The following is a 13,614-nucleotide window of genomic DNA, read 5'->3' as shown; positions in this document are numbered from 1 at the left end:
GTCACTGTTTTTGGAATTACTAAAGTCAGTAAAACTTCTAAAAATATTGACATCTTGCGGTTTTTTGTTAATCTCTCCATTTAGAAATATTTAAGTGAGAATGTGAGATAAAAGTTAATTTGGATGAAGTCCCCATGGTTTACTCTGTGTTCTAAACCGTACGATGTAGAACTGAATGGACGTTGGTCCGGAGTTCATCGCAATAAAAAGCATTATACTAGTTATATTTGACGATACCAAGTAATGTTATAATGAGATGAGGATGCGGTTAGTTCGTCTCTTGTAAGAGGGGATCTTATTTTTTTGCAGGCTTTTGTGTGTATAAACAATTTGTCAATAGAAGCAAAACCACAAAGAAAAGAATGAGAACGAGCAACAGACATCGGCTGGAACACGCGAAGGCAGCTCATCCGGGGCATCACGGGCATCCGCAGCTTCAATACGTCACACTGCCTTTGGATTTTAATGGCAGAAGTCCCCACTCAGCTGAACGACGCAACACGAGATGACAGAGTATGTGGCGAGATTTCTTATCCAGTAATGGAAAATAAACCCCTTGGTTTTTTTTTTTCTTTTTATAGAGCTTCTCTCCATTAAGACCATTATCTACTGGCATCCGGACTGATCCGCTCGCTTAATATACCAAGAGCACCATTAACAAATAAATAAAGCTCTCGAAGTGGGAAGCGCGTAGCATGCGCAGCCCGACGGGGATCGCAGCGTGTGTCTCCGTATGCAGCGAGGCGATACCCCCTGTATAATAACGAGCGCCGCTTGGGTTAATTATCACCCCAGCCTTAGGAGTTGCTTCCGCAGAGGTTTATTTTGCTTATTGATGTTCATAATTATCAGGCTTGCAAATTAATGCATAATTCGCCAATTACACTGGAAGATCTGCAATCTTCGGTCGGCGTAATAATTAACAAATTCATACGGAAGCTCATAGCCCGACGTTGTTGTTATTATTACGGCAGCTCTACGGAAACAAGAGGTGAATCCATGAACCCGGATTCGGTTCTGAATGCGTGCGCTGGTTCGAGATTTATTTGGGGGCTCTTATTAATGCAAATGGATATACGTTTTACTCCTTATTCAGCGAACTACTCTTTTTCCGCCGTGTTCACACGTCATGCGAAAAGTTTCTTGCAGTTTCTTACAGTTTATCTGACCTGTGTAATAAGGGGGCAATAGCTGCAATCAGCCATCAAAGATTATATATAAATATATATATAATGATGTCAATCATAAACAAACTATGGAAGAAAGGAGAGCTCTGCTACACTTGGCTCAGCATTTTATTACTGTTTCTATCTAAAAGCGATATATTTACTTTTATTAGTTGTCGGCCCCTACTGTCGCTGTAGAAATGAGCGCAGATCGCAGGCACTGCCGGCCCTCTTACCTCTCTGTGGATTCACTAGCCACCGTGCCGTGCCAGGCGGCAGCCGGGTCAGCTATACATCCGACGCCATCGTGGGAGCTGGAAGATGATTGGTCGGAGTGCTGGGACGGCAGCGCCACGGCTCGGTCATCCTCAATGATGACGGTGTCGTCCTGCGGCATGTTCACCGTCGGGGAAAGCTGATATTTACCTGCAGAAAGCAGAGAACGCGTTTAGAAACAGACAGGGAGCTCCACGCCATATTTCAAGTGACTGAACTTTTCTTTTTTTGGTGTAAAAAAAAACAGGTTTTCTTTGAAAGGTCATAAGGATGTTAAGGTTATCACAATAAGTAACAACCCAATCACACACTTTTAATCAAACGATTTTTTTTTAGGTGGATTTGTATCAGAATATGCAGAAAACACTCTCTCTATGAAGCATTAGCCCAAAATACATCATAATCTCGCCGTCCCCCGAATGTACAGACTGCAGGCGGTGAGTAATGCGGAGAGGTTCTGGAAACAACAAATTCTGTTTAAATATGGATTTAAAGTTAATCTGTCATCGCAGACTTCGAGACGGGGAGGCTGAGAGGGTATTAGTTGGCAAGACTAACATTTTAGGAGCCTTCAGCATCCTGGTTTTAGGATCCTTCGGGTCCGCTGCACATGCAAACGTAAGATTACATTTAAATCAATGTATTTGCATACAAGGGAGATCTGATGACATCACAAGCGGGTCTGACTCGTATTTAAATTTAGATTTATAATCTGTGAAACCAAAGATCCGCACAGAGCCAACAGACTGCGATCAACGCGTTTTACAGATAACGCCGCCATGTTTTTAAACGGCTAGCATATTGACATAGAAGAGGGACCGGCCGAAGCCACAACGCGGCCTCTGTAATGACTAAAAAAAACCTCTTCTTCATTCCCATCGCCTTTAGAAGGGTTCTGCTTATCCCCGCATGGCTTCATAATGACGCGGGCTATTAGTGGGCCCGTGTCTCATCCACCCTTTCACCTACTCTGATTGCTCCCTTACATTATAAGCTTTTTTTCCTCCCCCATGGCACCCAATGCAATAAACTTGCACCGGCTCAGATTAATAAAACTGGCCGAGGCACGCAGCAGAGGTAGTAATTTTAAGGTTACATAAACAGGTTTTAACTGCTGTAAACTCTTATTAATGGATATCGATATCGAGAAACAAAAGATTTTTGGTCTCGTGGGTCCTCATAAAGCGGAATGCTGGCCCCGTGCCCGGAGAAATAAAACCCCAGCCCTGTTAGACAGATGTTAACGTGCGCAGACCCAAATTATCCCGGTGTATCCCGGACTCCGGAACGCCGTCTTTTCTCTCTAAATAGCACAGATACTCACGGTTTTGTGAATACTGAGAGTACCCAACAAGGATAAACGCAACGGATTTACCCGCTAAGGAAACAATGATCCCCAAAAAATAGCAAAGCAGAAGTGAACACCAGGAGAATGAGAAATACTATTATTGCTAATAGATCATTTTTATTGCAAGTTATTATAGGAAAGGCTTTATTTGTCTACCTCTGGTTCCAATAACTACATTAATTGTAAAGTGACATATTCAGGGATCTACCAAATAGTGCAAATAAATGAGAAACTCAAAAAGATTAAAACATGACTGAAACGAACAATAAAAAGAAGTGTTCCTCGAGATGATGCTTAGCATGTAAGTGAACAGGTGATATCGCAGCAGGTGTTAGACCGGCCGTGCTCCCTGATAATCCAGTTCCCCCGCGTACACCCTGAGTGTGTGAGTGAGCGTGTGTGTGTGTGTGTGTGAGTGAGTGTGAGTGTGAGTGTGAGTGAGTGTCTGCATGCAGCCTGCCAGACACTTGCCCAGGATTGACAGACCGGGCCTGGTTTGTCCCTCTACGACATCTATAACTGGCGGTAGGAAGTAAAAACAGTGATTTCTAAACGCCTACAACTCAGCTTTCATATTATATCTGAGGTAAACGGGTTTACTTTCCCAAAAAGTTTTTTAAAACATATTTTTGTGGCTGCATCTAAATATATCGCAAATTATAATCATATACGGGTTTAATAATTTTTAACATTGATTACAGACATATTGCATGGTGTTGTGACCTCTGTTCAGAAAAATGCAATTCAGAAAAGGGCAATCGCGTTACAAAACACCCTCCAAAAATGCCATTATTTATTTTTTTAATTACCACTTTAATGAGATCATTAGAGAAAGCTGGAGTTTAACTGATCTAATGACTCTAAGTCTTTATATTTAAAAGGGAAAAAAAAACTACACTGTGGCGATGGGAAGAGGGGCTTTTAACGTCAGGAGCAGTTTTAATCAAACAGCTCATTGTTTTCTAAATTTGAAAATCTGCACAAACGAATCCCACGACGGGCTGCTCGGTTAATCCGACTTCTCCCGCGGTAAGACATGTCTTTATTAACCAGGTCTGTTAAGGGAAAGCCGAACCGCTGCAGAGCAAGTGCTAATAACCTCGCTGGCCCCGGGGGACGGCGGAGACAGTATGGTGCTGAATGCAAAAGCACGGGATGCAGAAAATTACCTATACGCTTCCAGAGCTAACGCACCGAAAACTCCAAAGGCAAGCAGCTCGCGGACGGCACTCGAATGACCGGTTCTACACACTGCATGTACACAGACCCGCGCATGCCGGCTGGCTTTCCGACAGAGTTTGGATAATACACACCGTTTATAGACATTTTGGGTCAATCACCAAGACTAGGAGCATAGTTCCGTCCGGCGTTGTAGAGCGCTCGTTCTGAGATTTATTTACCACCAGTCTAATTTCACAGCTTTCCTGTAACCAAAATGTACCTTCTGTTGTAGGAAATGAAACCGTGACGGGTTATGGGAGAAAAGTCTGCCGGGAAACAACTTAACCGAAGACCACAATCCACCATGGTTTTCTCATGTGACCTACAAGGTTCCTTTAACGCATTTCATCACTAAAGTAAGGGCTCCCCTGTTTTGTAGTTCACCTTCTGTGATTGTGCCTTTTTACAAACCATTCTGCATGTATATGTTCCCTTTGCAGTACAGACACCATGTGCATGCGCACTTCATTTGACCTGGCTTTTACATTTGGTGGGTGGAATGCCGTGAAAGACTCGGCCACTAATGTCTACCTTGCTAGGAAGCCGTAAGACCCCAAGGCGTCAACGGCTTTCTGTGGAACGGCACAGGGCCCACGAAGCTGATTATGTTGGTGAATTTCTGCTCTGTTTGGTGCGTTTAGAATACGAATCGGTTTGTGGATGCTGTATGCTGCCTGTCGCCGTTGTAAATAATACATTAATCACTCTCCAATGAACAGCAAAAATGACAAAAACATGACATGATTAGTAGAGTCTATCCAGCTCACCCATTATCCTACTTAACGCGGCGTTCCTTGTGGGCGATTCGTCAAAGCCTTCGATGCCGCTATACATGGAGTGGGATATTCTGCGTTCCCGGTCATCCAGCATTGTCTCGCCGGGTAATTCAGGACCGGAGGGGCTTCCAGGTGACTCCAACTGTACAATCAGGAAAGAAGGGATATGAGTGCCGACGGTCTACTTAACAGCATGGGGGCAGCATAACAACGAGCCCGAGGCTTGCACCCGGCTGGGTAGAGAATGAGCTGGAACTTTTCACCCTGCGCCAAAATAATTTGCAGTGACAGCTCTGCTTAATGGGCAACTTTCTGTGTCTTTTTGTAGTCCACCTCCTGTGGTGCCGCTGTCCTATCTCAACCCCTTTAAGGGAAAAAGAAATGGCACAAAGATCGTTCCCATGATTATATCAGACTAACCGCGTATACGAAATTGGGCGTTTTTAATTCTTTGTGGGGAGCTGTACTAAAAAAAAACATATATTGATTTAGGTACTTGTGTGGCAACCATGAGTAGGAAGGGTTTGTTGGTGAATATAAGAAGAAAGGCCCCAAACGTTCTTTAGTATTTCTTTAAAGAGAGCCCCATTTTTTGTAGTGTTTCCAGTTTTTATTATACCCTAGAACTTTGGAGATCCTAACATTCTCTGTTCTACTTTACAGACCATTTATAATAATAATAAAAAAAAAAGTATTAAGCAAAAGCAAATGACTAAACAATAACAGGTGCATTCGGGGAGCCCGTTAGCTGCGTTCATGATCCGGTGCTTGTTTATAAGCGCGCATAACCATATCTAAGACAGTTTACAATAGGTTAATATATGAGCTGTATCGATTAGGGTGAAGGATTTATGCAGGTGATAATAACGGTTAAAGAAGTCAGGAAAACGTAACCTTTTGGCAAAAACAAAATATAAATAAGTGCAAAAAAAAGAGACCACTGCATTACTTTCCAAAAGAGTTGCCCCCACCCCTCTCACCGGCCGCAGATCAAAGGGTTTACAGACGATTATATATATATATATATATATTATAGATATGTATTATTATACATTTATTGGGTTGTCTATTACCAACCCAAAGGCTACAGAACCTCCTCATGCTATATTATGTGTAGAGACGTTTGCATCACGCGTGTCTTTGTATGAGAAACACAAGTGAATTGAGCGCATACTAGTTACAGATGTCAGCCCCCCCCCGGTCTATTTGTTACGGAAAAGATGAGAAGGCGGGAAGCGGACGGCGGAGACGGGCAGATCCTTTTGTACCGAGACCCGTGTCTTGTATTCACTTGTAAATAATCACATTCTTCATCGAGTGTTACGTAAACAGAACCGTCGCCCACAAAAGTGAGCGCAGAATCCCGGCTCGGAGTATAACCGCTGCGCTCGCGGGTAACGCTGCAGCTGTCAAAGCCCATCAAATATCCCACTCAGAATCCCCACATTCCGGCAGATAACGCCTGTCGGAAGCTGCCGGTGTAAACCACGAACACCAACACTGGATGTAAACGTTATTTTTGGATCGGAGGCAATTTCCTGCCAAGTTTTATTTATTTATTTTTATAGAGCACTTAATGGCAGCAGAAACGTTATTACTCTGCCTATAACACACGGTTTAAGGGATATTACTAGAAATAATTGCATGTTTACACTCCGGCTTTTACAAAGAACTGCAGCCCACTTGCCATCTTCTTGTCATTCTTTTTTTCCCAAAAGACAAATCGGTTTTCCTCCTAAAACGTTTCCTTTCACCATGTCGCTCGGAAAGAAGCATTTCGATGTTTAGTCAACACTCCAAGATATTCTTAAAACGCACGTAAACAATGCAAAGTGCTGTTCAGACGATAAACGTATATTTAAGGTATAGAAGGTAAAACGAGGGATTTGGAGACATTCATGTCTGACCGCAGTAATTATAGGTTGCGTATAATTATCAGCAAGCAGGACGCATTAAGATCAGAGACGCAGCCAGGACTGAGCTGCTTATAAGTTAATATTCTACCTTAAAAGACAGAATTTCTAACTATTTTACTAGTGGGTTCCTACAATTGTCGCATCCATCCTACATCCCACTTAACCCAAGGAGAATAAGCCAGATACGTGGACCTGATAACCCGCGGCAGTCGTAACCAATTACCCACTATTACGGCAAACTCGGAAACCGCTCATTCTATATAATGTCTAGACTAAAATGCTTTAAAGTGCCTTAAACTGGCTATTCTATACAATCTATAGATAGCACGCGGACCACCTACTGAAAAATAGAAAAATGGTTCAGCGAGTTTATTATTTTCCTTATGTTTCTGAGCCATTTCACACACTGTCTAGAGTTGAATCCCGTGAATTTAGTAGCGGGTAATGACTGGCCACTGCATAATTAATCTGTTATATATATATACATATCTATACACACACATATACATATTCTATATAATTTCAAAATATTATTTTCCCCATTGTGCTGATATACTCCTAGACATGCATTTTTGATGGGAAAACCTCCGGTATTGATAATATAAATATATCTATATATATATACACATATATATATACACATATATATACCTTTCAAGAGAACATCTATGTTAAACCGTTCCAAGTATTTTAGTCAGACGGTTTTATATGTATTTAATGATATTAATTTCCAGGTGCCCCAAACGCAGCACACCTGTTACAGAAGCCGTGCTACTCGTCAATATAAATCTTCGCAAAAATATGTCTCTTTTATAGAATAATTTGCTAGTCTGGATTAACCCATTCAGTTTGGGAGATCCACCCATGAATTAATGGACACTCATTTCTAAAAGAAATTACAGAAGGCTTTAACAGCGGCTTTAAAGACAACCGAATGCACAAACATATGGCATGTTGGGGACCGGAGCTCAGCCAGACACAGAATTAAGGAGGGATTCAATAAAGACAACTCTGCGTTCCAAGCATACGAGACCACGAGCAGAGGGGTTCACGGAGCTGGCTACGACTCCCCCCCGCTCCGCAATACAAATGAGATATTTAATGAAGCTCTGAATGGCGGCCTTATCTCTCCCTGTTTGATAAGCGCCGGGGAGAGTTACTGCAATAAAGGGTCAACGCAATTACAATTGGAAGCACGTCAGATCTGCGGGAGAACAATAAACTTGCAGTGCCGGTGAATTAGACTCAATAAGGTTTAAATTGCAAAATAAGGATTTGTTTTATTAGTTTTTACATAAAATGCAGATTAGGAGTGACAGCTTCACTAAAACATGAATTAATCACTGCTCCGGAGCTGTTGGAAGCAGAGGGGAGATAAACGGGGAAATAAGGTGAAATTAAGAGAGTTTGCCAACATTTTATGGGGTGGAAATATTGTACGAACCCCCTGAAATCTGCAGATTTGAAGAGCCTGAACACTGGGCCAAGCATCTTAAATTTGTGGCCACGGGTTAACGTGTATAAAGGGCTAGACTGGCCCTACGAAACTTATAGAAATCTCCCTGTTACCTACGCACAGACCCGGGAACCTGCCGGCTGCCACCTCTTATAGGAAGCAGGGATAAGGTACGCAGGTTAAGGGGCTAGGTGCGGGGCGGGATCTGCAAGGGGCCAAACAGCACACCATCGCCTGTATATTTAACACACACAGCCTGGTAATCGGCTCTGATATCCCGGGCCCCGGGGTAAATCTAGAGAGTTCCCAGCGATCAAGAGGAGAAACCCGCACCAGCTGACCATAAATAATACACAGATAAATCCAGGAGTAGATAACATCGACTCCCAGGTTAGTGAATACATCCCACTGATTGAAAATGGCGGTGAATATTCTATCCAGCTAGTTCATTTATAACGGGAGATATTACCCATCCCGAGCCAGCTCTTAAGCTATGATTTATTTATACAAGAAGAGACAGCTACATGGTGTTTGCAGCCGGAGCGCTGGAAGAATCAATAACGCGATAGATTCCAACAACCTGCAACACCCTCATAATCAGCTTTTAAATAAAATACATATTTCAGAATACAATGCAACAGACGAGCAGAAAACACAGAAAGCGGCGATACAAAGAAACATTTCGTTTCTCACGTACCGGAAGATCTTAAAATCAAACAGGTGTAATCTCTCCGTGACTTAGACACCACAGGCGGACTGGAAAAGTAAGTAGCACGATTATTCTGCAATCCTTTTAAACGGGTGACAAGCCTAAGCGATGATAAATAACGCATCGGCTGATAAATTGGCCTGTAATGTTTCTGTATATAATATATATTTCATTGCGTGACAAAAGGCAGCACATCTTTCATTGTGATGGTGAACACTTTAATGCATTGCTCATTAAAGTTCATTTTGGAAAGAAAAGCATTCATAATCATTATTTTTACCTAATTGCCAGGAAAGACATGCAACAAAAGTACCCAGGTCCTTATTAATGCATTAAATACACATAAAGGCATGTGTATATTAGTTTGAGAGAGCATCGAAAAGGTTACATTTTAGGCTGATTTTGCCATATATGAGTTGAGGCAAAACCCTCCCAGGAACAACTAAAACTAAATTATACAATTATGTAAAAAACGGTTAATACAGGAGTTCTCCTAGAGCTTTAAGAAGCACGATTAACACTTCGGGTATCTACAGTACCTAAAGCTCAGACTGAATTTGGGGAATGTCCTCTACACGCTGGTGAAAGGGGTTTGTCACCGTGGGGGTCTCTTTTCTGTACAGAATAAACATTTCACGATGATTCATATTACTTCGGAGTTCATTTTCCGTATCCCTGGTGAGACATCTCAACAAAAAAAGAAAAGAAAAGGAAGCTGATCTCCCCATAGAACAAGGAAAGGCTATTGCCAAATAATACAGAACAGACAATAGCGGCCCCATGAGGCTTAATGGCTGACTTTAATAACAGTCACTCAATACCGGCCTCTGTGTGCAAATTATTGCATTCAGCCTTTGATTGACAGACAGTTTAGTGCATCAGAAAGCAAAAGGTTAAGTCAGATTATTTTTTTAAGGGTACAATATGCAGCCCGTGTCACGTCTACAGTTAAAGAAGGAAACCGGATCGTATAGCAGTTGCACTGTCTGTATGGATTATAACCGCTTTCAATGAGAATGGAAGGAAAATGATTTCCCGCCCCAAATGAAAACGACATGAATCTGAGCGACGAGAGCAGAGGCACAGCTGGGGCACATGTGTTTAACATGCTTCAATCACGGACGTGACGAGAAGACGCAGGACAAAGGGAGTCCAACGATTAATGCGCTGCAGTCACCAGGAGCCCCAGATGGTCCCTCCATCCCACCACCTGAAGAAGAGCTCTCACAACCATCCATCGAAACGCCAAATTTACTATCTACAAATACTACCTACCGCCAGAGATGGGGTTAACCTGGAGAGGCATCGCCACGCTGAACGGCTGCCCCAGGAAAAGAGGAGGCTAGGAGGTAGACAAGGGGGATCAGAAACGTATATTCAGTAACCAGCCAGTCTCTGCTCTTGGCCTGGTTGGCACGTATAGGAATCCTAATTTGTTTTTGCATAATCTCACTGATAACCACATAGCGCGATGACATTTTAATTAAACATTTAATGATAAAGGACTGCCTACGCATTACAGTGTGGGCAATAAAAGCCATACTACAGTATGAAACGCCTTGTTTATATATATAGTCAGCAGATATTACAGAAATGTGCAACCTGAAAGAAAGCGAAATATAACAACCCTATGTTTAAAATAAATAAGTATTTAAATTTGGAGATTCTACCCTATAAAAGCATCACATATAATCAGGGCCAAGCAACGGGTTCCTCTGGAATTTAAGACAAACTTTAATAAAACTGCCGAGAGGAGCCTCATTAAGGTCTAACAACGAGCTACAGCCAATACTTCAAACACCCAACACCAACGGCGGCCGTCACTGCAGGACCTACCACGGACTTTCATTAACTCCCTGCATTTATCACTTGTGTTAATAAGCAGGCGGTTCACCGGTATTGTGTATGAAGATCATTTATAAAAGTCTCTCAAACAGCTTCTATTATAGATCTTCCTGTCCCCCATGTCCAGCCACCGCCGTCTTTCCACCTGAAGATTCAGGTTCAGAATAAATAGTATTCTAGTTGGAAACATTCATACGCTTGCCCAAAACCACATGAAATACTTATATTGTCAGTAGGGTATCTTGTACTGTGTGCTATGTGGGTTCTTGTTACTTGAATCTGGTTGTGATTTACACGCGTTCCATACGGTTGTGTGCCATTCCTAGCAGACTCTGGGCATCGAGTGATGGTGCTGGCCTGAGCCAACGTGACATGGGCCATCCGTGAGTCATTGTGCAATTGTTGTGAGAAGACGTGGCTTGTATAAGAAGGTTAACCGCCAACTTTAGCATAAATACTTAAATGATTACGCTGCACACGATGCAACCAGTGCCAAGTTTCCATCCCCAGGAGGCATCTAGCGAGAACCAGCTTCGAAAATAGAGATTCACGGGCAGGCGAGAACAGCCGCGACACAAATCATAAAGTTGCTATTTATGTGACTTTTTTTTGAGAGTCCCCCTTTAAGAAGCGCAAAGAGTTTGGTTTCTTATTATTTTCTTTCATTTATTAAACTAAGCTCTAGAAGTCTTACGACAGCAAATCATGAATGTTAGAATCGGGTTAAGTCTTTTCAACTCTTTCAAAGACTTTGTGAATTCCACTAAAATAGAAAACATAAAATGATTACACTTGCAGAATGATTTAAGATGACTTAAGGAAGTGTCTATACCTTTTGAGAAAATCAGCTTTGAAAATCCCTGACTTTCCACTTATTACACCGAGCGCTTAATCCGTTCTATGCTTGGCTAATAACTTGGCAACCAAGATGACATCATTTGGCAGCTATCTGCTTCAATCAGCTGCATGGGAACCGCACGGGCGCTGCGACTGGGAGGTCAGTAGAGATCTCCTCAACCAGCCCCAGAAGATGAAAATACACAAAACTCAGCTCGTATGTACCCTTAAACATGGAAGACTTCCACCAGGGAGCTAAGAGAATCTTCTCGTCAGATTAGAAGTGGACAGGCAGTCTCATAGCTCTACAAAAAAAGTCTCCTTAGCGATCACTTAATAGGACGTAGTGTGCTCTGTATAGATGTATAAGTGTTGGTAAACGTGGCATACTATGTATCAGCGTTAAACATTCACTTGGAAAGAAAGGCATAACCTGCTTTGTGGCTCGGCTCTGAGCCATGAGGAGACCCGTCCGTACCAATGGCCTGTACGTCATCCTACTAAAAGGATGGGACCGGAGGGTTTTGTAGAGTATTTCACACAAGAACGCTGTGGCTTAAAGGCGTATTAAAGCTGGAAAAGGCTACATGGTGGGAGGCCCAGATCACAGATCAATATACTCTATATACATTAGGATAGCAATACGGCCTCCTTCCAGTTCAATACTCTTAATCTGAATTTGCTCATTTCTGGCTTTTGGCTGTCAGGGACATAAAGCTAACAATCTATTTAACTCCACAGACGTAAGGGCTGTCAAATATGTTTTGGGTCCTGTATTCCTCTGTAGAGAATGCTGAAGGCACTTTGTGTAATAGGCATAATAGGTTGTCATTCAGGTGAGTTAATGCTGTATAGTTGAAATCAAGCCTGAAGAGCTCATAAGCCGTCTAAGTTGTGCAAGATCTACCAGTTTGGTCTAAACTGCTGTATATAAAACCCAAAAGGCAGACCGGGTATCTGGCGCTTTCATGCAGAATTATGTACAGCCAACAAAAACAAAGCTCAGGGAGAGAGTGAAGCTCTTTACCTCGTTCCGTTTTACCCTTCGTGCTACGATAAGCTGGATCATGCCCCGCTTGTTCCCTTCCGTTGACATGGACTTCCGTAGCGTCTCCATGGCATCTTGATTCGTTTTACCCAAAAGAGACTCGCCATTGACTGCCACCAGCTGATCATTAACACGAAGCCTCCCGTCCTTTAAGAATAAAACACAAGAAAGAAAGGCTTTTATTCCTTATGCCATGTAGTAAGGATACTATATTCTGCAGTTTGAACAACATGATGTAGAGACTCGCTGAATAGATGAAAGGCCCGCAGTACAGCATGTGGAAAACATACGTGGGAAGCGGAGCTGGGAGATGTTAAGGGCTGGTGCCCAGATGACGGGGTGACTGTGCTAAAGCGCCCCGCCATCACAGCTGTACTGCCGTCGTACGCTCTAAAGGACTCCGAGGGCATAAAGAATAGACAGCGCGATCAGAACATCAGAAACGATTATCACTGGGTTAGTAAAAAGCCTCCACGCTAACCGAACTGGATCATGTTTAAAGGGACTTGGCTTCCACGTCTTAAATAATGTTTAAAGGGACGTAGCTTACAGGTCTTAAACGGAAACTCACTTTAAATATCTCCTCTCTTACAGTAGGTGAGCTGAACATTTAAACATACATAATACAGATTATAAATCAATCATTTATAATTGTTAAATATACTGATTTATCAAAGGAACGTCCACCTGCTATAAGTTTGCAGTAATATAATACGCAATGTTTCTCTGATTTAAGGAACGCGTGGGTATATATTATACACAACAAAGTAACTCAAGTTTTCCTGCGTCTAACACACCTTTTATTGACACAACCATTTTCATTAAGTATCTCTAGATTTCCATGGAAATAGAAGACATTTTTAAACATTTAATAATATAAAGGTGCTCTCTGATGGAAGGTTTACAAAGCCTGATGGGCACGGAGTTCAGGTTTCATATATAACGAATAACGTGCATTAGGACTATAGACTGCATTATCTGGTAGATAGACAGGGGATTCCTTTTATCTGCAGGTC

The 13,614-nt window shown here is 42.3% G+C and overlaps 1 protein-coding gene across 5 annotated transcripts in view; it reads right to left on the bottom strand.

Moving 5' to 3' along the window:
• Positions 1–13,614, bottom strand: part of PARD3 (par-3 family cell polarity regulator) — a 229,993-nt gene that overhangs the window by 96,098 nt on the left and 120,281 nt on the right. For all 5 annotated transcript variants that reach the window (XM_053468226.1, XM_053468228.1, XM_053468227.1 and 2 more), the window contains 3 exons: positions 12,578–12,745; positions 4,779–4,929; positions 1,403–1,592 (listed from right to left, as the gene is read on the bottom strand). In XM_053468226.1, the coding sequence (XP_053324201.1) occupies positions 1,403–1,592; positions 4,779–4,929; positions 12,578–12,745 (509 nt within the window). The remainder of the gene's footprint in view (positions 1–1,402; positions 1,593–4,778; positions 4,930–12,577; positions 12,746–13,614) is intronic.

This window comes from Spea bombifrons, chromosome 5, assembly GCF_027358695.1.
Source record: "Spea bombifrons isolate aSpeBom1 chromosome 5, aSpeBom1.2.pri, whole genome shotgun sequence".
In the NCBI taxonomy this organism is placed as follows: Eukaryota; Metazoa; Chordata; class Amphibia; order Anura; family Pelobatidae; genus Spea; species Spea bombifrons.
Note: the sequence above shows the minus strand (reverse complement) of the source record. Positions and strands in the feature narration are given on the sequence as shown.